Source organism: Bufo gargarizans, chromosome 2 (assembly GCF_014858855.1).
Source record: "Bufo gargarizans isolate SCDJY-AF-19 chromosome 2, ASM1485885v1, whole genome shotgun sequence".
NCBI lineage: Eukaryota > Metazoa > Chordata > Amphibia > Anura > Bufonidae > Bufo > Bufo gargarizans.
Window position 1 is genome coordinate 316,982,842 of NC_058081.1, and position 27,234 is coordinate 317,010,075.

General features: G+C 40.4%; 1 protein-coding gene across 3 annotated transcripts in view; it reads right to left on the minus strand.

Moving 5' to 3' along the window:
* The window catches only part of LOC122928036 (solute carrier family 23 member 2-like), a 368,046-nt gene that overhangs the window by 233,291 nt on the left and 107,521 nt on the right, over window positions 1–27,234 (minus strand). For all 3 annotated transcript variants that reach the window (XM_044280499.1, XM_044280501.1, XM_044280500.1), the window contains 3 exons: window positions 23,599–23,780; window positions 18,236–18,353; window positions 3,950–4,106 (listed from right to left, as the gene is read on the minus strand). In XM_044280499.1, coding sequence (XP_044136434.1) covers window positions 3,950–4,106; window positions 18,236–18,353; window positions 23,599–23,780 — 457 coding nt within the window. The remainder of the gene's footprint in view (window positions 1–3,949; window positions 4,107–18,235; window positions 18,354–23,598; window positions 23,781–27,234) is intronic.

A 27,234-nucleotide genomic window follows, 5' to 3' on the forward strand; every position in this document is an offset into this window, starting at 1 on the left:
CAAATTTATTCGGATGGAACCAAATTCTTCCCAAGAAATTTGGCGAACCGGCGAATCAAATTTTTGAAAACTCTCTAACAATAACAGTTCATTGTCAACTAGGAATAAAAACTGAGCACCCATTTCGATGGAAGCACTAGGTAGTTGCAAACTCACCAAACATACCTTTATGCAAATGTAGTTGATATGCCATAAAACTCTTTTGTTGAAAACACTTTTAATTTACATATGCACTATTTAGTGACCAGTGGAAAAATAAATTAAATGCTATTTTTATATATGATTGACTGATATTTTTGCCTAATGATCTTATTTTATGTTCTTTATATTTATGTTGGTTTCCTATTAGACATATATTTTTTCATTAAAGAACAGCAAATGGACTTTTACAACTTGCTTGCATTCAAAATATATCCAGTTACACAGAACATTAATTGTGAAATATTTTTCGGTGTTTGCTCATTGTAGTGAGCGTTGCTCTTTGCCCTTATAGCATTTACACTACTAATGAATGGCAAATTCTTGATTAGACAAGGGAATGTGGTGCCGACTATAAAAAAAAATTTCAGTCAGGCAGATTTGTGTGATCCACAGAAAATGAACGATCTATTGCTTGTCATTCAATCGTTGTATGTTATTTCATACAACAATTATTTCGCAAATTCAAACTATGATACAAAATGTCATTATTTCATAAATCGCTGTGTCTAATAGGCCACTTACTCTCTTCCATTGTATGATGTAAAGAGATTGCACCAATATCTAGCGGGCCTGTTCGAATTTTAGGGAAATTATTCCCTGCATTATAAAATTTTATTAAAACTGGAGCGACAAACATGATGGTTAATCCTTGTGTTCTCAATAAGCAAACACATCTTTCATACAAAACACATGCTGATTTGGCTTTAAACACATGTAAAAGTCAGCAAATAGGCAATAACAAATGAAATTGAGTTCAGTGAAGAAATTATGACGACGTAACAATATTTAATTTTAGTGATCTGTATTTTAGAGGTGAGCCTTATTTTCATTATATTCTGTGTTATTGCACATGTTGCTAACATCACTGCACTGACCTAAGTGAAAACCCCTCTGATCTCTATTAGCAAGAACCATACATGGAAAGGATTAAAGATATATAATCGGTGGCTGGAATGTTGCTTTCCCTGAAGCAAATCTTAAAAAGTCAGTCTGTTTTATTTTAAAAGCAGCTGCTCAACAAAAGGAACACCAAACTTGTGCACTAAGCAAGCTACTGTCTAGTAACTACAGTATGTCTTCGTGAGCTTCTGCTAATATTTGTGATGTGTATGTGGTGAGTAATAGGTTTAGATAAGAAAACTGACATTTAAGAAACTTAAGAAAATAATCTAAATAATGCAGCAACTTATCAACTAAATACAAGCCATAAGAATTATTATACATTGCTGGATAAAACTTTATTGTGACCAAAATATGCACTTATTATCTGAATGCATTTTAGACATTGTATACTATGCATTTTTTCATGCTTTTATCTTAAGGGTATGTTCATATGGAGCTTTCCTGCTGGTTATTCATCCAAATCCAGAAGTGGATCCAACAGGAATGATAAGTCCTTCTTTTATATTTCCAATTCCTCTTGGTTCCACTTCTGGCTTTGGCTGAAAAAACTACAGGAAAATCCGCCTCAAAACCTCCAACAAACTTAGTATGAACCCACCCTAACTCCTAGGGTCATGCACATGAACTTAAGGGCTCAGTGCCTGTATTGTGGACCATAATAAAGGGCCGGTCCACAATATACAGGCATTGGCACTACGAAGTGCTTCCGCAGGCTTTCGGGTTCATTCCTCTGCACCGCAAAAAGATAGAACATGCTCTATCTTGCATATAGCGGACCCATTCAAGTAAATGGGTCGGTACCGCAATATGGAGTACACACGGCCGATGCCCATGCATTGTGGTCTGCAGCACGGGCACTGAGCCAGTACGGTTGTGTGCATGAGCCCTTAAAGGGAATTTATCACCTTCAACAAGCTTTTAAGGAAAGTAATACATGAACAGAACCTGCCACTGACTCCAGATCAGTAACTTGCATGTCGGTTCTTATACCTGCTACCTTGCTATGTACCCTCAAACTGACCAAGGAATGTGCATTGACAGGACGGCTACTAGAGTCCTCTCCATTGTGTGCGCATGCTCAGGAGTCCTCTCAATGCATTCCATCACTGGTTTGCAGGTGCATCATGATGAGTTGAGCTGAGGATCAACATACAACACCTTACTTATCTGCGGCAGGTGTTTTATACATCTATTACTATACTTAATAGGGCTTTGCAGAGGTGACTCCCTTTTTTCACATTCATTTTCTGCAGCCTGCAAAAGGTAAACTGTTTTATATTTGGCAATTGTTAGTCTAAATTTATTATTGGCTGGCACATGAAAATTAACACTTGTAACTAAAGACATTCTTACGAGCTGAGCAAGGCTGTGCAATCATTTTAATGAGAGGACAAGAAGAATGCCAATCACTAGATCACCAAGGGCAGCAAAAGAGTGCTGTTAAAAAATGTCTGCCTCTTTGTTGTTATTCCCATTGGATTACATCAGGTGATGAATTAACACATAATGAATGACGGATATTCTCTTTACACTGCTGGCTATAATGACTACACAGTAGGTCAATGTCCTACACCGAAAGGAATTTCAAACATAACTAGTAGCTAACCAAAGACAACCATATGTGGATAGATCTCTGTTAAGCTGCTGGCCCAGAGCAGGATATCTGGTTTGCTATGTGAGATGCCATTAAAAGACTTCTCTAAGGACAGTACTTTACCTTCGGGAAACACAGCAAGAATTTGGGAAGACTTAATAGCAATGCTTTCTGGAAATAGATTTCTAATTTCAAACATCTTGACAGTGGTCTTCTCATTATATGTGAAATTAAAATTATTGTATTCACGTGAAATATAACATTTGGTGAGCAGAAAAAATTGGGTAAAAGGAAAATAAGTCACTTACCAATACTGATTATGCCCATGGTAGGTATTTTACAAAACCTAGGGCCATATATTAATGATACAAGCAAAGGTAACGGTAATCTATGTGACATGATGTACATATGATGATATCATTAAAGTATGTTACTGCAGCATGTTAGACAGCAAGTATAACCTGTAAAATATTTATATAAATCTCTGCTTATTCTGAGCTTAAGTCGTGTGGGCAGTCCTAACCAATGATCAATAACTATATTTTCCTCCTCCTAAACTCATAATGAGCAAAGCTGTAAGAGAATAAAATACACGTTATACTGAATCTTTACCCAAAAACTATATATCAATCTGCTCTTTAACATACAGTATACAGATTCTACTGCATTTTCATGGGGACAGGCTCCCGTTAACTCACCGAACACCTGTTTAATTCATTGGTAAAAAACACTCCACAACCCACATTCCAGCTTTATTCTGTTAACATTAACTGAAGTACTAGTATTAACAAAAATATTAATGCTGAAGGAACTTTGCTACAAGTATTTTAGTTGAATTTTGCACTTATTGTAGTGAATAGTAATGCTAATTAACCGATTGACCAGTTTCTCAACAGCTGAGGGTTCTTTGACATATTTGCCCCAATGTTAGATGTAACAGCGATGCCCTCCTGGTTTTCCCATGAAGAGTTTTATGGCTATCTTATATTTATATGGAAAGGAATCAATAAAACTAACTTAGTAGTTTATTTCTAATACTCTGATTAAGTAAAATGATCTACTGCTGGTAGCATGGCATCATAGATCATGAGCAAAGCAGAAATATATTATTTTAAATTGGATCATTGCAAATTCCAAGCTTATAGGCATTTTAATGTTTGTGTTTGCTTCATACATAAGAACTGACAGTGACTGACACAGTACCACCATTCTCATATAATTTCTTTCTCCATAAAGCCTATTTGAACATACCTGGGTATGGAATATGAAACCAGGGAGAATTTTCAATTGCATCAATGTTAATATCAGTCCGAGCAGCAAATCCATAGTCTGCTGGGCTTCTCGGAAATACATCAAAGTGTGTTAGAATAAAGCAGATCAACCAGGATAAACACATTCCAAATAATACCTTTAAAAAAGTAAAAAGACAATGGTTTCAATAGTTTTTATACGTTCAGAATGGTTAATAAATACATGCCACATCTCTGAAGAAATAAGCATTCCATGTTAAGCACCAAATAATTTCATGAGGAGTATCAACAGAAACATACAATATACTTAATTCATATACAGTGGCATACCTCTAATAGAGGCAGACCACAGAAATGCTTTGGGTCGCCCGGGGAAAGAGGCCAGGCCATGGATGCCCCTTAATTGCACACACAAGATCTCCACACTTCCCTCAGCCTTGTCTGTGGCCCAGGACCTGCCTTCCAGCTTCCTGTTCCCCCTCACCACTTCCTTACCCAGTGCATCAATGTCTGGCTGCCAACTCTCAAGTCCAGATGAGGGCTCACTCTGTGAACTTGTTGTCTCTCTGCTGGGCTGACCAATCAGCATGTTCAGTGCTTGTAGAGCCAGCTGCTGATTGGCTTGCATAGCCTGCACCAGCAGAGAAACTTTAATGAAGAGTGCCTCCTGGGAGTCTCTCTGTCAGCAAGTAATGATTGAGGCTAGGCACTGCAGACACTAGTCCAAGTGACAGCCAACCAGCATGCACAGTTCATGGGGAAGGGGCTTATGGTACACTGTATAATAAGGAGCAACAGGCATAATATGTCACATTATATGATAAGTTGCTATATATATATATATATATATATATATATATATATATATATACAGTTGTGTTCAAAATTATTCAACCCCCAATGCTATAAAGGGTTTTAGGGAATTTAGTGTACATTTGTAATTATGTTCAGAATGAAATCTTGGAAGGACTTTTAAAAAAACCAAATGCAACTAAAATGACATCAATTGTTTTTGTAATACAGTATTAAATGTTTTTTTTGTGATTTCTTCATTGACACAATTATTCAACCCCTTAAAGACTACCACTCTTAAGAACAGAGGTTCATTCAAGTGTTTTCGATCAGGTATTGAAAACACCTGTGAATGTCAAGGAGCAGCAATCAAGCATAATAAGCACCATTTAGGCAGATTTAAAAGGACTGTGATACTCAGCTCCTTCTAGACATTTACTGGTGTGTTTACAAACATGGTGAAGTCAAGGGAATGGTCCAGGAAGACAAGAGAAAAGGTGATTTCTCTTCACAGGAAGAGCAATGGCTATAAGAAGATTGCAAAGATGTAAAACATACCAAGAGACACCATAGGAAGCATCATTCGCAAATTCAAGGCAAAGGGCACTGTTGAAACGCTACCTGGTTGTGGCAGAAAGAAGATGCTGACTTCGACTGCTGTGCGCTACCTGAAGCGCAAAGTGGAGAAAAGTCCCCGTGTCACTGCTGAGGAACTGAAAAGAGATTTGTCAGATGTGGGTACTGAAGTTTCAGCTCAGACAATAAGGCGCACACTGCGTAATAAGGCCTCCATGCCAGAACTCCCAGGCGCACCCCCTTGCTGTCTCCAAAGAATAAGAAGAGTCGACTGCAGTATGCCAAAAGTCATGTAGACAAACCACAAAAGTTTTGGGATAGTGTTCTGTGGACTGATGAAACAAAATTAGAACTGTTTGGGCCTATGGATCAACGCTATGTTTGGAGGAGGAAGAACAAGGCCTATGAAGAAAAGAACACCTTGCCTACTGTGAAGCATGGCGGGGGGGTTAATCATGCTTTGGGGCTGTTTTGCTTCTACAGGTACAGGGAAGCTTCAGCGTGTGCAAGGTACCATGAATTCTCTTCAGTACCAGGAGATATTGGATGAAAATGTGATGCAGTCCATTACAAACCTGAGGCTTGGGAGACGTTGGACCTTTCAACAGGACAATGATCCCAAGCATACCTCCAAGTCCACTAGAGCATGGTTGCAGAATAAAGGCTGGAACATTTTGAAGTGGCCATCGCAGTCACCAGACTTAAATCCGATTGAGAACCTCTGGTGGGACTTAAAGAAAGCAGTTGCAGCGCGCAAGCCTAAGAATGTGACTGAACTGGAGGCTTTGGCCCATGAAGAATGGGCGAAGATACCCGTAGATCGCTGCAAGACACTTGTGTCAAGCTATGCTTCACGTTTAAAAGCTGTTATAACTGGAAAAGGATGTTGTACTAAGTACTAAGATTGAATGTCACTTGGGGGTTGAATAAAACTGATAATGATATGAGCACAGAAAAGACATTTGTGGTTATTTCATTATAAATGTTATGTGATATTTGTCTGACTTACAAGTGCCTCTTTGATTTAATTGTAAACAAGATGACTGAAATGATCAAAATCAATGTCAAACTGGCCAAAACACTCAATTTCAGTGGGGGTTGAATATATATATATATATATATATATATATATATATACAGTACAGACCAAAAGTTTGGACACACCTTCTCATTACTCATCAAGAGAATGCCAAGCGTGTGCAAAGCGGTAATCAAAGCAAAAGGTGGCTACTTTGAAGAACCTAGAATATGACATATTTTCAGTTGTTTCACACTTTTTTGTTATGTATATAATTCCACATGTGTTAATTCATAGTTTTGATGCCTTCAGTGTGAATCTACAATTTTCATAGTCATGAAAATAAAGAAAACTCTTTCAATGAGAAGGTGTGTCCAAACTTTTGGTCTGTACTGTATATACATATATACATATATATATAGAGAGAGAGAGAGCGCAACAGGCACAGTTCTTTGTCAGTGTGAACACTATATAAAACCCAACTGCAGAAACAGTTCATCAGGGGGCTATGCTACACTACAGTATACAATATATGCCGTAGGCACCGTTTTTTATTTTTTATATATATATATATATATATATATTATTTTTTTGCAGGGGGGTTATGGCACAGTATACAATAAGCAGGCAGCCAGGTACAGTTCATGATGGTGGGGGGGGGGGGGGGAGTATGGCACACTATATATTATATGCCGCAACAGGTATATTCCGGGGGGTATGGAACACTATATATTATATGTAGCAACAGACATAGTTCATGGGGGGATACGACACACTAAATATTATATACAGCAACAGGCATAGTTCATGGGGGTGTACAACACACTGTATATTAAACGCAGAAACAGGCACAGTTTATAAGGGGTGGGATATGAAAAATTATATAGTAGCAAGCAGGCAACCAGGCACAGTTCATGGGGGTATGGCCCCCTATATATTATAAGCAGCAGGCTCAGTTTATGGAGCAGTAGGAGGGACCAGGAACAGGTAGTAGGAGGGGTTAGGGATGGGGCATGGAAGCCCAATCCAGAGTCTTGCTATGGGGTCCAATGATTTCTATGTACATGCACCCCTGTTCATATAGCATATCATTATATTTTGTATTGAATATAGCATATGACTTGTAGTTCCCTGGAGCAGGAGTACTTTGATGTTTGGACATTTGCCTGTTTCCCCTATGCAAAGTTATAAACTTCTAACTTTATTTCCCTTGTAAGGGTTACTTGCACTGTTTAATACTGTTTAACTGTTTTTTAAATATATGTTGTGATATATATCCTGCTCATTTGCACTGTATTTGCGAGGCTCTGTGGAATAGGTTAATGAATACTGAGAGACTTTGAATGAGAAGCTGGTATTTATTTTTCCACAGCTACAATAATAGGCTAGTTTCAAACTAGCGGCAGGAGAGTCCAGCAGGCTATTCTGGTGGGTGAACAGCCTGTCGGATCTGTCCTGCCGCTAGTCCACGTGTGCCCCCTGACCAGTGGCGTACCGCCCATAGAGGCAGACCACGCCACTGCTATGGGGCCCGCGGCACTGGGGGGCCCGTAGCGCAGATAAGGCCCCGCCCACTCATGACCTGTAGCCGGCTATGCGGCTGCTTTTCTCCCCAGGGCCCCCCCCATGTTTAGCTGAATCGCCTCCCAGAGGCGCGGCTAAGGCCCTAGACACCCGCCCCCCTCCTCAGCGCCGCGGTCTGCAAACACCCGATCCTCCTCTCGTCGGCGTCCCAAATCCCGCGCAGGCGCAGTGCCGGCGATTGCCTGCGCCTGCGCTCTGATAATACGGCTGAGGGCAACAGCTTCAACATCGTCACTGGGCATGCGCCGAGCCCAGTGACGATGTTGAAGCTGTTGCCCTCAGCCGTATTATCAGAGCGCAGGCGCAGGCAATCGCCGGCACTGCGCCTGCGCGGGATTTGGGACGCCGACGAGAGGAGGATCGGGTGTTTGCAGACCGCGGTGTTGAGGACTTAGCCGCGCCTCTGGGAGGCGATTCAGCTAAACATAAAGGCGTTAGAGTTTTCATATTTAGGCGGGCACGGCACTTCAGAGGGGCACCGTGGAGAAAGAAAACCGCCCCTCTGGGCTCCAGTCCTTACAGCGTCATTTGCTTATCCTAAGAATCGATTTTTAGAAGAAAGGACAAGACTGACATGGAAAAGAAGAACACAGATGGAAAAAAGGTACTTTATTAAACATGGATCCATGAGTACCTTTTTTCCATCTGTCTTGTTCTTTTTATTCTGTGTCTTGTCATTTCTTCAAAAAATCGATTCTTATGATATGTAAATGACGCTGTAAGGAGCCCAGAGGGGCATTATTCTTTCTCCACGGTGCCCAGGAACGCCCCTCTGAAGTGCCGTGCCCGGCTAAATTTGAAAACTAATAACGCCTCCAAGTTCATCTAAATCGCCTCCCAAATCCGATCCTCCTCTCGCTGGCATCCCAAATCCCGCGCAGGCGCAGTGCCGGCGATTGCCTGCGCTATGATAAGATGACTGACGGCACTACGCCTGCGCGGGATTTGGGATGCCGGCGAGAGGAGGATCGGGGTGTTTGCCGCAGAGCGGCACTTAGCCGTGCCTCTGGGAGGCGATTTAGATGAACTTGGAGGCGTTATTAGTTTTCAAACTTAGCCGGGCACGGCACTTCAGAGGGGCGTTCCTGGGCACCGTGGAGAAAGAATAACGCCCCTCTGGGCTCCTTACAGCGTCATTTACATATCATAAGAATCGATTTTTTGAAGAAATTACAAGACTCGCAATCAAAAGAACAAGACAGATGGAAAACAGGTACTCTGTTAAACATGGATTCACGAAAAAAAAATTGGGGGTAAATTGCTAGTGACAGATTCCCTTTAAGGCTACTTTCACACTTGCGTTCAGAGCGGATCCGTCTGGTGTCTGCACAGACGGATCCGCACCTATAATGCAAACGCTTAGATCCGTTCAGAACGGATCCGTTTGCATTAACATGAACAAAAAAAAAAAACATATTGTTTTTTTGTTCATGATAGTGCAAACGGATCCGTTTTGACTTTACATTGAAAGTCAATGGGGGACGGATCCGTTTGAAAATTGAGCCATACTGTGTCAACTTCAAACGGATCCGTCCCCATTGACTTACATTGTAACTCTGGACGGATCCGTTTGCCTCCGCACGGCCAGGCAGACACCCGAATGCTGCAAGCAGCGTTCAGGTGTCCGCCTGCTGAGTGGAGCGGAGGACAGATGGAGCCATACTGATGCATTCTGAGCGGATCCGCATCCACTCAGAATGCATTAGGGCTGGACGGATCCGTTCGGTGCCGCTTGTGAGAACCTTCAAACGGAACTCACAAGCGGAGACCCGAACGCAAGTGTGAAAGTAGCCTAACATGGCACCCCAAATAAGGAGATCTGCAGGCTGCAGCAGATATCCCATGTGACAGGTCACCCCCAGGAAACCCCTAACAGTTTCTGTAGGTCATGTATAAATTTATTTAATGGGGGTGTGGCATGGGAGGAGCAAAGTCAGGAAGTGGGAGGGGCCATGGTGGGTAGTGGGCGGGGTTAAGGGGCCCAATTCAGATTTTTGCTATGGGGCCCAGTGATTCCTATGTACGCCTCTGCCCCTGACTGCCACTCCGTCCCAATTGACTATAATGGGGTGGAGTCGAAGTTTCGGCGGAAGCACATGGCAAGAGGCAGCCAGACTAAAACTATGACATGCAGTATTTTTAGTCTGCGCTGCTGCCGGAACAGATCCGACAGGCTGTTCACCGGCGGGATCAGCCTGGCAGACTCCCCTGCCGTTTATGTGAAAGTACCCTGATTATTATCAATTTGAAAGTGACATTAATTTTATGTCACTGTAAATCCAAACGGGGCTACACAAATGTTGGTACTTTTCCACAACTGCCATAGTGTTTAAAGTTAGGGATATTTGGCTTGTGGGTGAAATTTCAAGATGAACCTAAATGGCGCTCTAACCTTTACAGGTGAACTTAATCTAAACTTTTGAATGCACATGTCCAGCTGTTCAATGTTTTAATACTTTTTGCCCAATTTGCTGTTCTCTAACAAGGAGCTTGAAACCAAAATTCACAACAGGTGTTTGAATTATGAATCACCCAATAAATTTCCTGGTTCAATTAGAATTGGTATTTAAATAGTCCTCCTCCTCCTGCTGTTGACATTTTGACATCATGAGACCAAGACGACACCTAACACTTGATCAGTACCTCGCCACTGCAAGGCTTCAAGCAGGATGTTCTCAGACAAAAGTGGCCACTGAGATTAGAGTGTAGCAGATTGCATGTGGTTACTATCCACCCTCCTTAAAGGGCTTCTGTCACCCCACAAAAGTCATTTTTTTTGGGGGGGGGATAGTTACATTACTTATAGCGCGATATAGGAGAATATAATCTTGTCACTTACTTTGATGTGGCCGTTTCTTTAGAAAACAAAGTTTTATAATATGTAAATCCGGTCTCTACCAGCAAGTAGGGCGTCTACTTGCTGGTAGCCGCAGCAGAAAACCGCCCCCTCGCCGTGTTGATTTACAGGGCCAGCCGTGATCTCCTCCTCCGGCCGGCCCTGTCAGTATTTCAAAAATCGCGCGCCTCTGTTCATTCGGCGCAGGCGCTCTGAGATGAGGAGGCTCGTCTCCTCAGAACTCCCTCAGTGCGCCTGCGCCGATGACATCACCGAAAGAGAAGACGTCATCGGCGCAGGCGCACTGAGGGAGTTCTGAGGAGACAAGCCTCCTCATCTCAGAGCGCCTGCGCCGAATGAACAGAGGTGCGCGATTTTTGAAATACTGACAGGGCCGGCCGGAGGAGGAGATCACGGCTGGCCATGTCAATCAACACGGCGAGGGGGCGGTTTTCTGCTGCGGCTACCAGCAAGTAGACGCCCTACTTGCTGGTAGAGACCGGATTTACATATTATAAAACTTTGTTTTCTAAAGAAACGGCCACATCAAAGTAAGTGACAAGATTATATTCTCCTATATCGCGCTATAAGTAATGTAACTATCCAAAAAAAAAAAAAAAGACTTTTGTGGGGTGACAGAAGCCCTTTAATTTTGGCTGTCCATAACGTGTATTGTTGCAGTATTATGTTCAATTCCCTATGGTTCATTGCTTGTAAGACAAAAAGTAATCAGTGACCTGCTAAGCATTCGTCTAGTTGTTAGGTAGAAACACAATGGCTACAATGTATGTTTCAACTGTACTGTTGATTGGATTACTTATCAGGCTGGGCGGAGGGGATGTGTGGTCTGTAACCAAATGTATAATTTTCTGTGTGTCCCTTGCATGGGAGAGTTGATAAAAGCAGGGTATGTGGCATTAAACAGGGTTCTGCTCCTGATACTGTGTATCGTCCAGTTATTGGGAAGAGTGATGGGATATTCGTTGTTTTTTATTTACTACTGATGCTGTTCTTTATGTGCTAAACACAGAAAGCTTATGTCACACTAGCTCTCCACTACATAGAGTGTCATCAGCAGGTTGCAACAGTCTTTTGACCATTCAAAACCACTTAAATCAGCACGGTCTGTGTGCAAGGAAACCTGCAAGTCTACCTGACCACAGGCGTAATTGTTTTGCATGGGCCAGGGAGTATCTATGCTGGGCGAGAGATCAGTGTCCCTCAGTGCTGTTCACTGATGAAAGTCGATTCACTCTGAGCAGAAATGATGGCCGCCAACGATGTTCAGTCATTGTGCCTCTGCATGAATAACACAGGCCTAATTTCACCTTCATGGACGACAATGTGTCAGCTCATCGAGGTTGCATCATTACGGAATGACTGCTGGAGACTGGGGTACCTCAAATGGAGTGTCCTGCACTTTCTCCAGACCTGAATTCCATTTAAATTCTATGGGATCAGCTGAGTCGCCATGTAGCGGCTCGTAACTCTGTACCCCACTACTTCAATGACCTGAGGGCCGCCCTTTAAGAAAAGTGGGATGCCATGCCTCAGCAGACAATAAATTGACTTGTGAAGAGCATGAGACATCAATGCCAAGCTCTAATTGATGCTCAAGGCCACAGGACAAGTTATTGTGAGTTTGACATTTACATTTTTTGTGGGGGATATACCCACCACTGTTGTTGGCTTTTGTTTCAATAAATTGTTTGCGACGAGGAAATCAGCTTTACATGCTTCTACTTAATACCCTACTTTCATTATATAGTATTACTATAGTGTGAACTTTTTACATTTTTCATAAATTTCACCCGAAAGTCAATGATCCCTAACTTTTTGTGTGTAGTGTAAATCTATGGACCAATAATGTAGCACCACCAATTTTACACAAGTTTTTTTTTAGAGTAAATGACACTTGCTGTGTCTCTCCCTATGCTCAGCTACGAGGATAATGGCGGCGACCATGGTGGATGAGGGTTTTATAGGACTATGACATCACAGGGGATGGCTATCTGCAGATTGGCTGGCTGTACGGCATTATGTATGATCTTGCGTTCCCAGGCTTCTTACTTTCACTTTGTAACAGGTGCAGCCGCCATTTTAGAAAAAAAAATATTTGTTACCATGAAGTGCAAGGATATTCGGATTTGTTGGAAATAAAAGTTATCCCAAACTTTGGACTGAATTCCGCTTTGAATGCTTTGCTTCGCTCAACATTAATCATAATAACATAGACTGAGATTGTTTTTTTTGCAATACAGTGTGTGTGACTGCTTCAACAGCAAACTTCTTGCTATGTAAGAATATCTGAGTGAATAAAATTTCTACAGTTAAGTAATTCAAATTTTTGGCATGCAGACCATCCTGACATACATACAGTATATAAGAAGAACAAAATAGAACACCAGTTAGGAAAGTTGACCACTGTTCCCTATTACAAAGTGTATTGTGTTTTTCACACATTTAGTGAGATTTATGAAATTTTTTAGGCCAATGATAATTTGTAATTTTTCACTTCCTCATCACCAGGGTTCAGCAAAGTTATAAAAAATTTGATTTGGCTGCTTCGCTGAATTTCACAAAGAGTTACTTTGTCACGAGGTGCATTTCTATGTAAGTACTGTAGCATGCGCAATGACGGGAAATGGCGATCTCGCCGCCCCTGCCATCATTGAACTCTTCAGATGCCATGTTCATCACTGATCGCAGCACTCGAGAATAATAGTGAGGGCTTCCAGGGGTTAATCCAGTAAAAAAATCGTGAAGAGGCTACTATGGCCATCTTGATTGAAGACACTGTGTGAAATCTCGCACGGTGCCTGATGACATCATCACACTGGCCATCACTGCACACAAGATTTTGCTTGGGATCTTCAATTAAGATAGCTGTGGCGGTCTCTTCATGTGCAAATTAATGCGGTGAGTATGTTTTTTTTAATCGCCATTTCAGGGAAAATTGATTAGTTACCACGACGCACAAGGAAATTCAGCTTCATGGCAAATCAAATTATTCCTGATACTTCGATTCGCTTAACACTACTCATCACTATTCAAAAGTGGCGAGAAAAGTGGATGGGCTTAGCGGGAGAAGGCGTTGTCTCCCGCAGCCGGACAGATTTAAAGTCATTTATGACTGAATGTGTCATATATAATAGTTCATAATTAGGGCAGATAATAGTGGGGGTGTATTTGAATTTCTGGTGCATAGAGTGCCTGGAGATGTGTCCAATTAATTGTCCATAAACTTGGTGCCTTTTGTGCCAACAACATTATACTAAGACTGGTGTTAGTAATTCCAGTCTTAGTGTATATTCCCCACTATATCTCGTTTAACAACATTTCATTCATTATTATTTATTTTTCCTGTTTCTCAGACCTTTTGTTTTTTATTGTGTTTAGAAAATATTAACAATAATGATATTGTATGAGTGAAATTAATATTACTATAAGATGATGGCAATATTATATGCTACCATTACCTCTGTGATCTTTAAAATTTTGACAGCATCTCTGGTTTGCATTATTGTTTTGTTTGACTCAATTTCACCAGCCCTAGCTAGGCTGAATAATTATAAACTATCATAAAAAGTCCTTTGGTATAATTATTGTTCAATTTTAATCCGTGCATTAGCAATTTCTGGAATCCAAGCCACAACTTCCAGAATGCTTAACAATTCTCAAGAGTTATTACTGCTTAGACTGTAGGCACTAATTCTACCTTATGCAATCTGATTAGTGAAAGGATTGTGGTATTCTGTAAAAAAAAAAAAAAAAAGCTAAGAAAAACTGCAATAAAGCAAATGTTGAAAGTTATTGTTTTAAGCAGCTGACTTATACAGTCAATTTATCTGGCACATTCTAATATAACTGACTTACCACAAGTTCAGGTTTCCCGGAGCAGTTTCTGAAGCCAAAACCAGGAGTGAATAAAACAAAAAAGTATATCTGTCCTATATACTTTCTCTCTTTTAATGATCCACTTTGGGCTTCCAAAACTACATCAGGAAACCTGAACGTGTGGACATACCCTATGGGGTTTGATGGAAGAGAGCCAAGATTTGTTACTCCACCTGCTCCACCCACTTTGAATTTTCCCTTTATATAGCAGCACACTTTATTATCACAGCCAAAACACCCCAACCACAAACTTGCCAACAATACAGCAGTGAATTGACAAAGTAAACTAACTAGTTAGAAACTCAAAGGATTACTATTTCTTCCTTGCTATTTTACCACCATCAAAATGCTTTGTCCTAGTACACACCTAGTACTGATACTCTATTTTTCTCTCTCCCTATTCCTCAGTTATTCCAAACCATGTAAACTGTTACAGTCATGTAGTTACATGATATATCTAATGCATTCATTGATAATCAGTATGTAAATATTAAATATGTGGATGTAATACTTGCTCCATAAACATTTGAACACAAATTAACTAGCCATGAAATGTAATCATCAGCATGGCAGGCTTAGTCAGTATGGACTTCCTTTCAGTATGAACAACCTGGCAGACCACAAATGATAAAATGGCAATCTACTAATGGATAATGGAAATAATGGATTTGTCGGACAAATAAGCACAATTACGGTAAGCTTGGTGGAAATCAATCACTGAATGTTAGTCAATCCAGTTCACAATGTTGAACGCTTAGTCATCAAATAGTTCAATCCAGTGTTGACAACCTGGCAGACTATACATTATACGTTCCAACTTCTACAATTAAAATAAACATTTTCTGTCTTCCAAATCAACAGTTAAGTTGATTGAAACTAATTTGTATGGAAAACCAGATGGTGGTGAATACTGACATATGTTATACTGTATGATAGTGTACATGAAAATTATGATTTCCAGACCCCACAACAGCACCACAGAGAGAGGGGATCCGCCCCCAGGGACAGCAAACCTGCATAAATAAAAGGGAGGAGCCCCTCTCCCACCTCAGTGGTTTACAGAGCATGAAAGAGACTCCGACCCAAGTTAGTTTATCCAACACGCATAATATCTACATGTAAAATACTCTTTTTATCTCTCTATCTTTTTTTTTTTTTTTTTACTGCTACACCCAGTGCACAAGAAGAAACTAGGAAAACCCCAAGGGAGGGAATAAGGAAGGGTGCTGTCATGGGGTCTGGAAAATCTGATTACTGGTAAGTAATCATCATTTTTCCCTTCCCCCACGACCGCACCACGGAGAGATTACAGAGAACACCCTTCCTTATGGGTGGGACACCGCCTGAAGAACCCTAGTACCAAACAGGAGATCAGAGGAGGAATTTAGCTGAAGACGATAGTGTCTATAGAAAGTGAAAGGAGAGGACCACGTGGCAGCTCTGCAAATCTGCTTAATTGAGACATTAGATCTTTCTGCCCAGGAGGTAGAGACAGATCTAGTAGAATGTGCCCTGATTGTGATTAGGAGGAGGATTACCAGAAAACGTGTAGGCAAGAGATATAACAGACCGTATCCACCTAGCCAAAGAACTCCTAGAGGCTGTCTTCCCTCTGCACTTTCCTGAAAAAAGGACAAAGAGAAGTGGAATTCCTCCACTCCCTTGTTACTTCAAGCTACGTTAAAAGGGATCTTTTGATATCCAGGCAGTGTAATCTACTCTCCTCCTAATTCTTAGGTTCAGCAAAAAATGGTAGGCAGCACAATTTCCTGAAGCCTATTAACTCTGGATGGGACTTTTGGTAAAAAGGCCGGATCTGGTCTCAGAACTACTCTATCCTCAGCGATGGACATAAAAGCAGGGTTAATCGACAAGGCCTGTATTTCGCTTACTCTTCTGGCCGAAGTAAGGGCTACCAACAGAACCAGCTTGAACGAGAGGTTTTTCTGAACAGGAGGATAATGGCTCAAAGGGTTCACGGGTTAAAGAATTTAACAGCAAATTCAAATCCCATGGAGCAAAACTAGGAGATTTTACTGGTAATATTCTGTCTATTGCTTTAAAAAATCTTATTACCCAAGAGTTGGAAGCAAAATTTTTATGGAAAAGGGCAGAAAGCACAGAAACCTGGACCTTAAGGGTACTCTTTGCTAACCCTCCAGAGAACCCCCTCTGCAAAAACTCCAGAATATGGAGAATAGATGTTTCTGAAGGGACAGACCCTGAACTAATCACTAGGAATTCAAGGTGTTTTCTCCAGACTCTAGCGTAAATGGATCTGGTAACTTCTTTTTTGCTTTTTAGTAAGGTGGACACTACCGACTCGGAAAACCTCTTTGTTGATCAATAGCGCCCTTTCAAATTCCAGGCCATCAGATTTAATCCTCTGACGTCTGCATGGCAAACAGGACCCTGTTTGAGAAGGTCCGGGATTTCCAGAAGGATCCACGGGTCGGAAATCAACATCGATTTTAGGAGAGATAAACCAACCTCTCTTTGGCCCGAATGGGGCTATGAGAATGATTCTCGCTTGCTCGTCCCTGTGGCCCAGTAGTCCTCCAGATGCTGGCCGTGCAACCCTTGTTCTCTAGGCATCGCTAGGTCCCCCAAACTTCAGGCTATTGCATAGCCTTGTTGCCCCTCAGCCTTTCACTAGCTGAGACCACGCTGACAGAACCTCACCAGGCCTCTCTCTGCACACTCTCCAGAGTGAGACACACCCAATTGCATAAACCAGATTAAATGGAATCCCTGGAAGTCCCAGACTGGAGCACGGGGAACAGGCACCCACCCTACACATTGCCTGTTCCCAGTAAAAGCCTGCCATGAAATAGCTGAACCAGCTACACTATCTATATGGTGTCCCCAACTACTTTAGTGGACACCTGGACTAGGGCTTTTACTCCACCAAGTCCAGGACCCTTGGTGACACGCTCCTGGTGCAAACAACACCTCAATGTTCACATTGCCACAATATAAAAATATTTTGTTTATGCAGCCTTTATCTACAGCCAGGAAACAGGTAGAAGAAAGTATGATTGCAGAATCAGATTTACAGAGAGTTTGTTGACTGTTACTATGGAGATACATACACATGCATAAAACTGTAGATGAAAAAATTGCAATGTTACTTCATAAAATAAAAATATAATTAAAAGTGTTGGCATATCTGGTGGGTATGCATTTAACTAATAGACTCATTAAAATATATAATATTCTAGCTATTACAACAGGATTTTCCTTAGTGATTCACCTAAATACATAGGGGTAGATTTATGAAACCTAGTGTAAAATAAAACTGGCTTGGTTGCTTAAAGCAACCAATCCAATTCCACATTTCCTTTATCACAGCCCCTTTGGAAAATGAAAGGTGGAATCTGATGGGTTGCTATAGGCAACTAAGCCAGATTTCTTTTACACTAGGTTTTGGTAAATGCCCTGCATAATATTTGATAAAACAATAGATTGTGGCATTTATGTTGAATGCCCTGAATATGAGACAAGATAATATGAATAATATTGAATTTAGTGTATAACATCTTAAATAAATAATACAAACTTATTTGTATTTATGTATAACTTACTGGAAATAGCTTGAAAACAGGATACTTGCGGATTTTCCATTTTCCTTTGCTACATGATATCAATGGTACCTCTAGATGTCTCAAATACTGTGAGAAAAGTATTATTAGGGCAACGGTTCTGCAAAATAAATGCAAATCAATAGACAAATATCATGAGTTGTTATTTACAATATGTTTTCTATATTTCCCAAAATGTACTAAATATTTGATGCAAAACTTGCTGAGGAGATCATAAAGCATTTGCACATACAGTACTTAAATTCACTTTTCTTATGTTGAGGCCTTGTGCTAAAATAAAAATGAAAAATCTAGTTTCCCCCCGTCATTCTGCTCTCAGTACCCTATAATCACAAAATGAAAACAGAATGTTTTCTTGAAAAGAAAAAAAAATTGAATATTGTATTGACATAAATATTCAGACCCTTTGCTCAGTAGCCTTTTCAGGATTCTCTAGAGATGTTTGATTGGATCCAAGTCAGGGCTCTGGGCCACTCAAGGACATTCACAAAGCAACTCCAGTGTTGACTGTACACTTAGGTTCATTATCTTGTTGGAAGGCAAACCTTCTGTCCAGTGAGGTTTGAGCACTCCAAAGTTAAATTCCAAGTTTCATAGGAGGGATTTATCAAAAGTTGTGCAAAGGCAAAATGAATTAGTTACCCATAACATCCAATCAGCCTCTAACTTTTCTTTTTTTCAATGAAATGATCACTCTGATTGGCTGAAAAGGTTTTCCTAAACACTAGTTTTGATAAAATCGACTCCATATATTTTTTTCCTTTTTAAAAAATTTACAAATATTTCTAAAATGATGTTTCCGCTTTCTCATCGAGTGAAATGTGAAAAAAGTGACAGGGTCTGAAGATTTTTCAAAAGCACTGTATATAAAGACAGGGTGATCATATTTAGCCAGGAAAATGGCTGTCTATCATGAAAAGTTTGAACTGTAGTAGGCAAGTAGCAGTCAAGACAAAAACTGAGTTCATAGCTCAGTTTCTTTACGTTTAAAATTCCAGAGAATTGTACATTCCAACTAGATTAAAATATATTTGACAAATGGTAGACCATCAGAATATTTAAACCATCAAAAAACTTCTAGTAGCTATAGCCTTCTAAACTAAACATGTCAGGTCTGCTTTTAATCCCATGCATTAAGCTTCTTCTTGTCTAACCAAGCTGAAAAAAGGGCAATGTTTTAAGGTTGGGCTTCCACGGTTTTTATGTTGATGAAAAATTGTTTTTTAATCACCTTTTGTTCTACCTCAGAGAGTATTTTTGGTATAAGAGAAGTAAAAACTTATTTTGTGCTAATCGTTTTCTTTATTCGCCTGCTGACTCATGCTAATTTTGTATTCACTTACAATAGCATGGGCCTATGTAGTAGTGTGCTGTTTCAGTGTAGAATTAATATGCACCCAGACTGAATACTGGATCTTTACATAGTTGCCAACAGTCCCAATTTTGCAGGTACTGGCCATAATTTCCAGAGACAGTCCTTGAACATTTGCGCTGTCTCGGCCAAAAATGGGAGAAAACCCCAACCATAAGTGTGTACTCCTGCAGATTTTGGGCCGTTCCCAGGGTGGGGCCTATTTGTTCTGAATTTACCAACTGCAAGGTTGGTAAGTATGATATTATAGTCAATGGGGTGATTCACATGTCCGATTTTTCCGCATGGACCGTTGTGCAGACAACATCACAGCATGCACTACTTTGGTCTAATACTCATGCTAGGCTCACCCATTAAAGTCAATAGTTGCATGAAAAAAATGGACTGTGCACAAGGACAGATTTATGAAAATGTGGGAACATTTACAGCACAGCTTTCGAGCACTATGAGACAGCTGTGTGGTGCTTTGTTGCTATGGGCAATGAAGAAAGTATTCCTTTTAGACAGTTTCATAAATCTTTCCAACGGTCTCTTTTTCACATGGGTTGCTCAGAGATGCTGTAAAAGAGATGAAAGCAGCTTTTTTAATATACATAAATTAAGAATGACATCCTGACACCATACAGACAGAAAAAGACAAAGAGAACGCAGTCAGACAATATTGATTCCAGAAGGCAGGCCTATTGTTCATTTCTGAACTAATTTCATATTAATGTCTTTATTCTAGACGTATTTCCCACACCGAACACTGCTCCTCTGACCGAACTCACAGCATTATAATGGCTTAAGATGCTGTGAATTAATACTATTGTATTGTATTCACATCATGGCATGAGTACAATACAGTAGACCCACGATGAGGCAGGAACTGACAGCAGTCATAGGTCTTATTGATGTTATGTGTTTGTTTCAGAGGAGCAGTGTCCAGTCCGCAAAAAGCAGTCATCACATGGAGCGTTTTAGGCTTAGCAGACACGAGTTTAACATCACTCATCAGAAAAAGCCCTTAAAAATCTAATCTTATGGACTTTGGCAACTCTTTTTATTAAATATTAGGGAATTTTATAGGAATAAGCAGCATTCAGCGACTAACAATTTATTAGAGAGCAGTTTAGGTGGGAATTATTTCATAATATTTAATAAAAGAATCTCTAAACCAAAAGTGCACTTTAATCTTATTCCCATACAACATAATACATTCTTTTCATATTGCATAGCCCCCAAAAATAGACAGCAACATTCATCATTCATTTTATAATAAATTGGAAATGTCAGCATTATAATAACAGAGGAGCAAAAAGAGACCAATAAGACATATACATATATGTCTAATATATGCTGCAGATTTACGTTTCATACTGTGTAATCTTATATGAATAATATGTCCTATTATGGCCTCTTTAACTCCCGTTTATTATTATATCATGATTTTATCACAGTAGTGTTCCTTCCTAAAGATTCCAGCATCTGTAGTATGCGCTGACAGTTCATCCATCTTTGTTCCAGATCTTCTAGTTTTTTTTATAGAGTCTGCTACTGAAATATATCTTTATAATGTTTGAGAAGATTTAGCTTGTTGTGATCTTATCAGAGACATACACAGCTCTCATAGGGCCCCATAGCAAAACATAGTATGGGCCCCCTGCATCTAGTTTCCTAATGTATGCTTGTCAATCACTCCCAGGCTATGCAGAAGAAACTTTAATTCAAAAGTTGCCTTTGGCCTCACCCTCTTTATCTGCATTTTATGTCGGTAAAAGTAGAACAGGTGCTTCAAATATATGGTGCTCATTCTGATGATCATATTTCTCTATGTATTTAAACCAGAAAACTGGTATAAAATACATAGATAAATCTCCTGCTTCTCTTCTATAACAAGAGTAGTTGCTTGCCTGCAGCCACCACTAGGGGGAGCTGAGTAAATAGGAATTAATACAACTGTCATGGAAGCTAGAATAATGTATTTGAGTTAAGCCTTCTCTAGTGGCGGCTGGTTAAAAAAAAAAAAAATTTCACCTGCGGAAGAGAACAAGTTCTGTGCCAGGCCCACCTCCCCCTAGGCCCCATAGCAGTTGCATGGTCTGCCTCTATTGGAGGTATGTGACTGTTTTTTAGACATTAGTTTGCTTACTCTTCTTTTTCCTGTTTTATGTCTAACTATCTATCATCTATCTAAAAAGAAAAAAATAGTGAAGATGCGTGCAATCTCTCCAAGACCGTCAGTTCTTGATCTCACAATATCATTTTTTCAAAAAAAGAGGCAGCACTCCAAATCAGTGGTGGACCTGATTTTTTCACCTAGCTGTGATGTTTCAGCCCAATACAATTAGTTTTTTTTTTTTGAAAAGTTTGAAACGTTGCAGGTGGTTGAATAAGTGGGTCCACTACGCATTGAACCACATTTGGAGTGCTACCTCTTTTTTGCAAAGTCTGTCTATCTATCTATCTTTCTATTTATCACAATTGTTATAAAATTATCTTACCATACAATGTATGCTTCATTTCAGGACAACCGTGTCTATCTAGAACCATGAAATATAATGTATATCCCTATCGGCAATAACAATTAAAAGGTTAATCAAAATTATGATAAAAGGTCCCCTAGGCAAGACTTGCTCACCTATTGAGATCTGTAGAATTTGGAGGCAACATCTTGAAATTACATCAACACACTGAACGTTTTGTCCTGTTTCTCACACCACTCCTAGACAATTTATGCAATGTGGCAGGATACATTATTCTGCTGACAGAGGCCACTTCCACTGCATGCACAGCCCCCCACCGCTATTCCGTTTAGAAAGTAGCTGACTGCTGTCTCGAGTATTTACAGCAGTCCCATAGTGGTGAATGGTGAGGTGTGCCATACATTCACCACTATGGGACTTCTGAAAAAAGCTGAACACTGTCTTAGCTGTGCTCTCCTTCATTTCAGAGGTCCCGTTCTGGAAATAGAAGTGGGTTCTTGTGATATGCCATCAATGTCTAAAATAGGAATACCCTTTCAACAATTTCAGCAATTTGTGCTACAGTAGCTCTTCTGTGGGATCAGACCAGATGAGGTAGCTTTTGCTCCCCTTGTGCATAAGTGAACCTTGTTTTGGCAAAATTTGACCCTAACATATGTAGAGGCTCAAGAAATAATTTTACAATTAGTCAGAGACTACTAAATGCCTCCTTTTAACATATGTTAACTTCCTATCTGCTCCCACTGCAGTGCTTGAGGTTATTTTAGATTCAATAGTGAGCCCTAATGTTAATCTATGATACCAAATAAGTAGTAACTGGATAGAAAGTCTGAGGGGAGAGCCTAGAGCTGGCGCACAGCTACTAGCCTCCCAGTATTTACTAAGTAGCAGTACAGTACCACAGTGCTGTCTAGATACAATGTTACATAGAGGGGACACAACTGAGAGTTTTAATAATAAAGTAATGCTCTAAGAAGACAATATTAGTGACCAATAATAAAAGTTATGTTTTAAATAGGAAGTTAACATATGTTAAAAGGAGGCAATTAGTAGTCTCTGACTAATTTTAAAATTAAGTGAACCTTGGACACACAAGACCCAGTTGCTGGTTTGCCAGTTGGCCTTCCTTAGACCAGTTTGATAGGTACTAACCATTGCCTGCCTGGAACACCCAACAAGATCTGCCATTTTGGAGGTAATCTGACCCAATTGTTTAACCATGACTATTTGCTATTTGTCAAAGTCACTGAGATTCGTATACTTCGATTTTTTGGGGGGCAAAGATAGCCTGCCTGTTCTCTTATGAGTATGCTTCCATGGAGTGGAATTCAGATGGCCAGGGGACAGCCACTTGGTCATTTGGCTCCTCCACATGGGTCCATACACTTAGAAATGAGAAAAGCTCAATTTAATACTAATGAAGATTAAATGACCTGCTAAATTAAATGTCATTAAATAAAAGATTGAATATTAACATCTAATATGATTATTATAATTGCTGAACTTACAGTACAGCTATACCCCAGTGAGTGCCACATTTCTTTCCTGCCTCGCCAAATAAAGACAGCCCTATAAGTGTAATAGTTGGTGTGATAGACAGAGGTCCAATAAATCTCAATATAAGTCCAATTAATCCAGAAAAGCCCAAGAACACTTGAAAACAGGAAGCAACGACAATTGCACCTTGAATCTGAAAAACAAATATGATTAATTACGTTATCAGATTATGTAAAAAATCAATTAATACACACATCACACAATTTAAACAGGTTCCTAATTCTTTAATAGGGAAAACCTTAAGCTATAAATGGGCACCCATAGAACTGCATGGTGCCTTCCTGTTCCTATGCCTCCAATCTCATATGTGGCATGATTCAGTGCATGACATATTATAGAGCTAATCTTCCTTCAACAATTGTAGTCCCCAGCATAATAACCTGATGAAAGTAGAACATTTTATTTAAACAATCTAAAAAGTGCAGGGAAAACAGGAAAACCTTGATGATTGAACATGATAACATAGGATAGCTGACTTACATCTGGTGGCATCAGAGGCAGAGCTTGTTAAGAGCTCATTTGCATCCCTTTCCTCCCAGAATTTAAGAGGAGCATGTATGGCCTATAAGTCTCCTCACGCTGATTAAGGTGCTCTCTTCCTAAGGAGAGATAGTACCCCCCTAACCCTTACAGGCCTCTCACCCAGTCAAGCCAGTACTCTCTCCTCTGATGAGGGGCAATCACCCTGAGAAAAGCTGTCTGCAGATGAGGTGCTGGCTTATTTAATATCCAAGTCATGTCTCAAGGCTTAGTTAAAGAGCTAAACATTGACTTATAGGATAGCTGCCTTACATCTGGTGGCATTAGAGGCAGAGCTTGTTTAGTGCTCATTTGCATCCCTTTCCTCCCTGACATTCGACACTTAAAGGGGTTGTCCAAGTTATATTTATTGATGACCTATCCTCAGGATAGGTCATCAATATCAGCTCGGCGGGGGTCCAACACCCGGCACCCCCTACGATCAGCTGTTTGAAGAGAAGGCGTGCGCGGTGTCAGTGCTGCCTCCTCTTCACTGTTTACCTTCTAGCCGTTGCATCTGTAGTGGTGAGCAGGTGTAATTACACCCAAGCCTTCATATTGAAATGAATGGGACGGCTTGGGTGTAATTACAGCTGCTCACCACTGCAGATGCAACGGCTAGAAGGTAAACAGTGAAGAGGAGGCAGCGCTGACACCGCGCACGCCTTCTCTTCAAACAGCTGATCGGAGGGGGTGCCGGGTGTCGGACCCCCGCCGATCTGATATTGATGACCTATCCTGAGGATAGGTCATCAATAAATATAACTTGGACAACCCCTTTAACTGAGCACCATGGATTGGAGCCACATAAGGCCAAAAGGTAAAAGTACTGTGAAAATAACATAAATGATTATATAATTAAATTGGTGACAATGTTACAATATACCTCAGAGATCTCCCACTTTCAGCAGACTGATGAGAATATATTTATTAGACAGTGTCATCGGTGGGGAGGAGTGCATTTGGGAACCAAACCTTCTACTAGAACACATACTTGATGTGAAATGTGACTTAAAAGAACACTTCTGTCAGAAAGAAAACACAAATGATAAAGCCTTCTAAAAAGAGAGGTAATCCATTGTCTGTTTACTGCTGCTGTAAGGAGAAGATATTATCTAGAAGGTTATCCTCATGATAACAGTACATTGTACACACAGTTATTAGGGAAGTTGAATTTCTGAGTATTAATTTTATTATGGAACAACTGTTAGTCAATCCAAAATGTTAATAAACCTCAAACCTGAATATTTAAGAAAGTAAAAGTGAGGTTTTGCCTTTTTTGAAGAAAATCTATGTGTGCATAGTTATTGGGCTACTAAATTTATGTAGAATTATTATGTAACTAAATTATATATCACTTGTTTATTTTAATCTGCAAATTGCAGATCCGCAAAACATGAACACTGGCCATGTGGTTCCGCATTTTGCGGACCACACATTGTCGGCACTATGTTAGAAATGCCTATTCTTGCCCGTGGCTGTGGACAAGAATATGACATGCTCTACTTTCTGGTGGGGCCTGGAATGGAAGTGCTGTGTGTTGTCTGCATCTTTTGCGGCCCCATTGAAAATGAATGGGTCCGCACCCGTTCCATAAAATTGCGCCATGGGTGCGATCCCATTATGCGGACATGTGAATGGACCCTTGAAATGAGAATAATAAGCAACTTAAAATTTACAAATAAACATTTCTGACATTTCAAAAAATAAAATAAAATCAGTGACCAGTATAGCCACCCTTCTTTTGAATAACAGTCATAAGCCTTGCATCCATGGAGTCTGTCAGTTTCTTACTCTGTTGACGATCAACTTTTTGTGCAGCAGCAACAACAGCCTCCCAGACACTGTTTAGAGATGTGTACTGTTTTCTCTCACAGTAAATCTCTCTTTAAAAGGGGTTGTCTAGGTTCAGAACTGAACCCGGACACAAGCAGATCTGTATTCATTAACAATAAATGAGTGGGGCATTGGAGTTTTTCACGCTCCAGTGCTCCCCCTTGCCCTGCACTGAATTGCACAGGGCACAGACATTTTCTCTACATCCAGTAATGTCAAGAGCTGCCCATGGGTAAGTAGAGCCCACAAGTTCTCATTAGGGTTTAGGTTAGGTGAGGAAGGGGGACATGTCATAATTTTTATTTTTTTATTTTAAGGCCTTCTGGCTAGCAATGCAGTTGAGTACTTCGATGCATGTAAAGGAGCATTGTCCTGCATAAAAAGCATGGCTTTCTTGAAAGATGCAGACTTTTTCCTGTACCACTGCTTGAAGAAAGTGTCTTCTAAAAACTGGGAGTAGATTTAAGAGTTGATTTTGAGTCCATCTTCGACAGAAAAACATCCAGGTAGCTCATCTTTAATATTTCCAGCTCATAACAGTACCCCACCTCCACCTTGCTGGCATCTGAGACAAATTAGAACTCTGTGCCAGTTACTAATCCAGCCACGAGCCCAGGGGCGGCATGTTGTAGACAGGTCCAAATTGATAGAAGACATGCCAACTAAAGTAGGCATGGACAACAGAAGTATGCAGGGCCTGACCAGCAATACCATGTTGCAGCATAAAATACTGCCGCCCTTGCCACAACTGAATTCAACTGTATCACTGAGGAGGAGAATAGTAATAAAATTGAGTTCAGGAGGGCACCTGTGGCCATTGAGCATCAGATCATTATGTACCTTGCCTGCTACCATCAGGAGGGCTTGGGTGGCCTTCCTGGTCATTGGCCCACAGGAAAATTTCCCTGTAGGGTCTATGAACAATCCACCCCTGCACAAGCCCATCTATCTGGTCCTTTAAGAGCCACTCTCGTTTCATCAGTCCATAAAAGTTTTGAAAAATAAGTCTTTAGTTATTTCTTGGCGACATGTTTTATTCAGTGGTTTTGGGTTTTCAGGCTTTCTTACCTTGGCCATGAGCACTGAACACCCCATACTTCTGGACACTCAAGGGAGGTTTCAGTTCTGGAATATGACAATACTGGAGGATAATGGGTTCCTGGTCACTTCACATTTGATTTTACTCAAATCTTTGGCAGTTAATTTGCGTCTTTTGTTCTCAACAGGTGTCT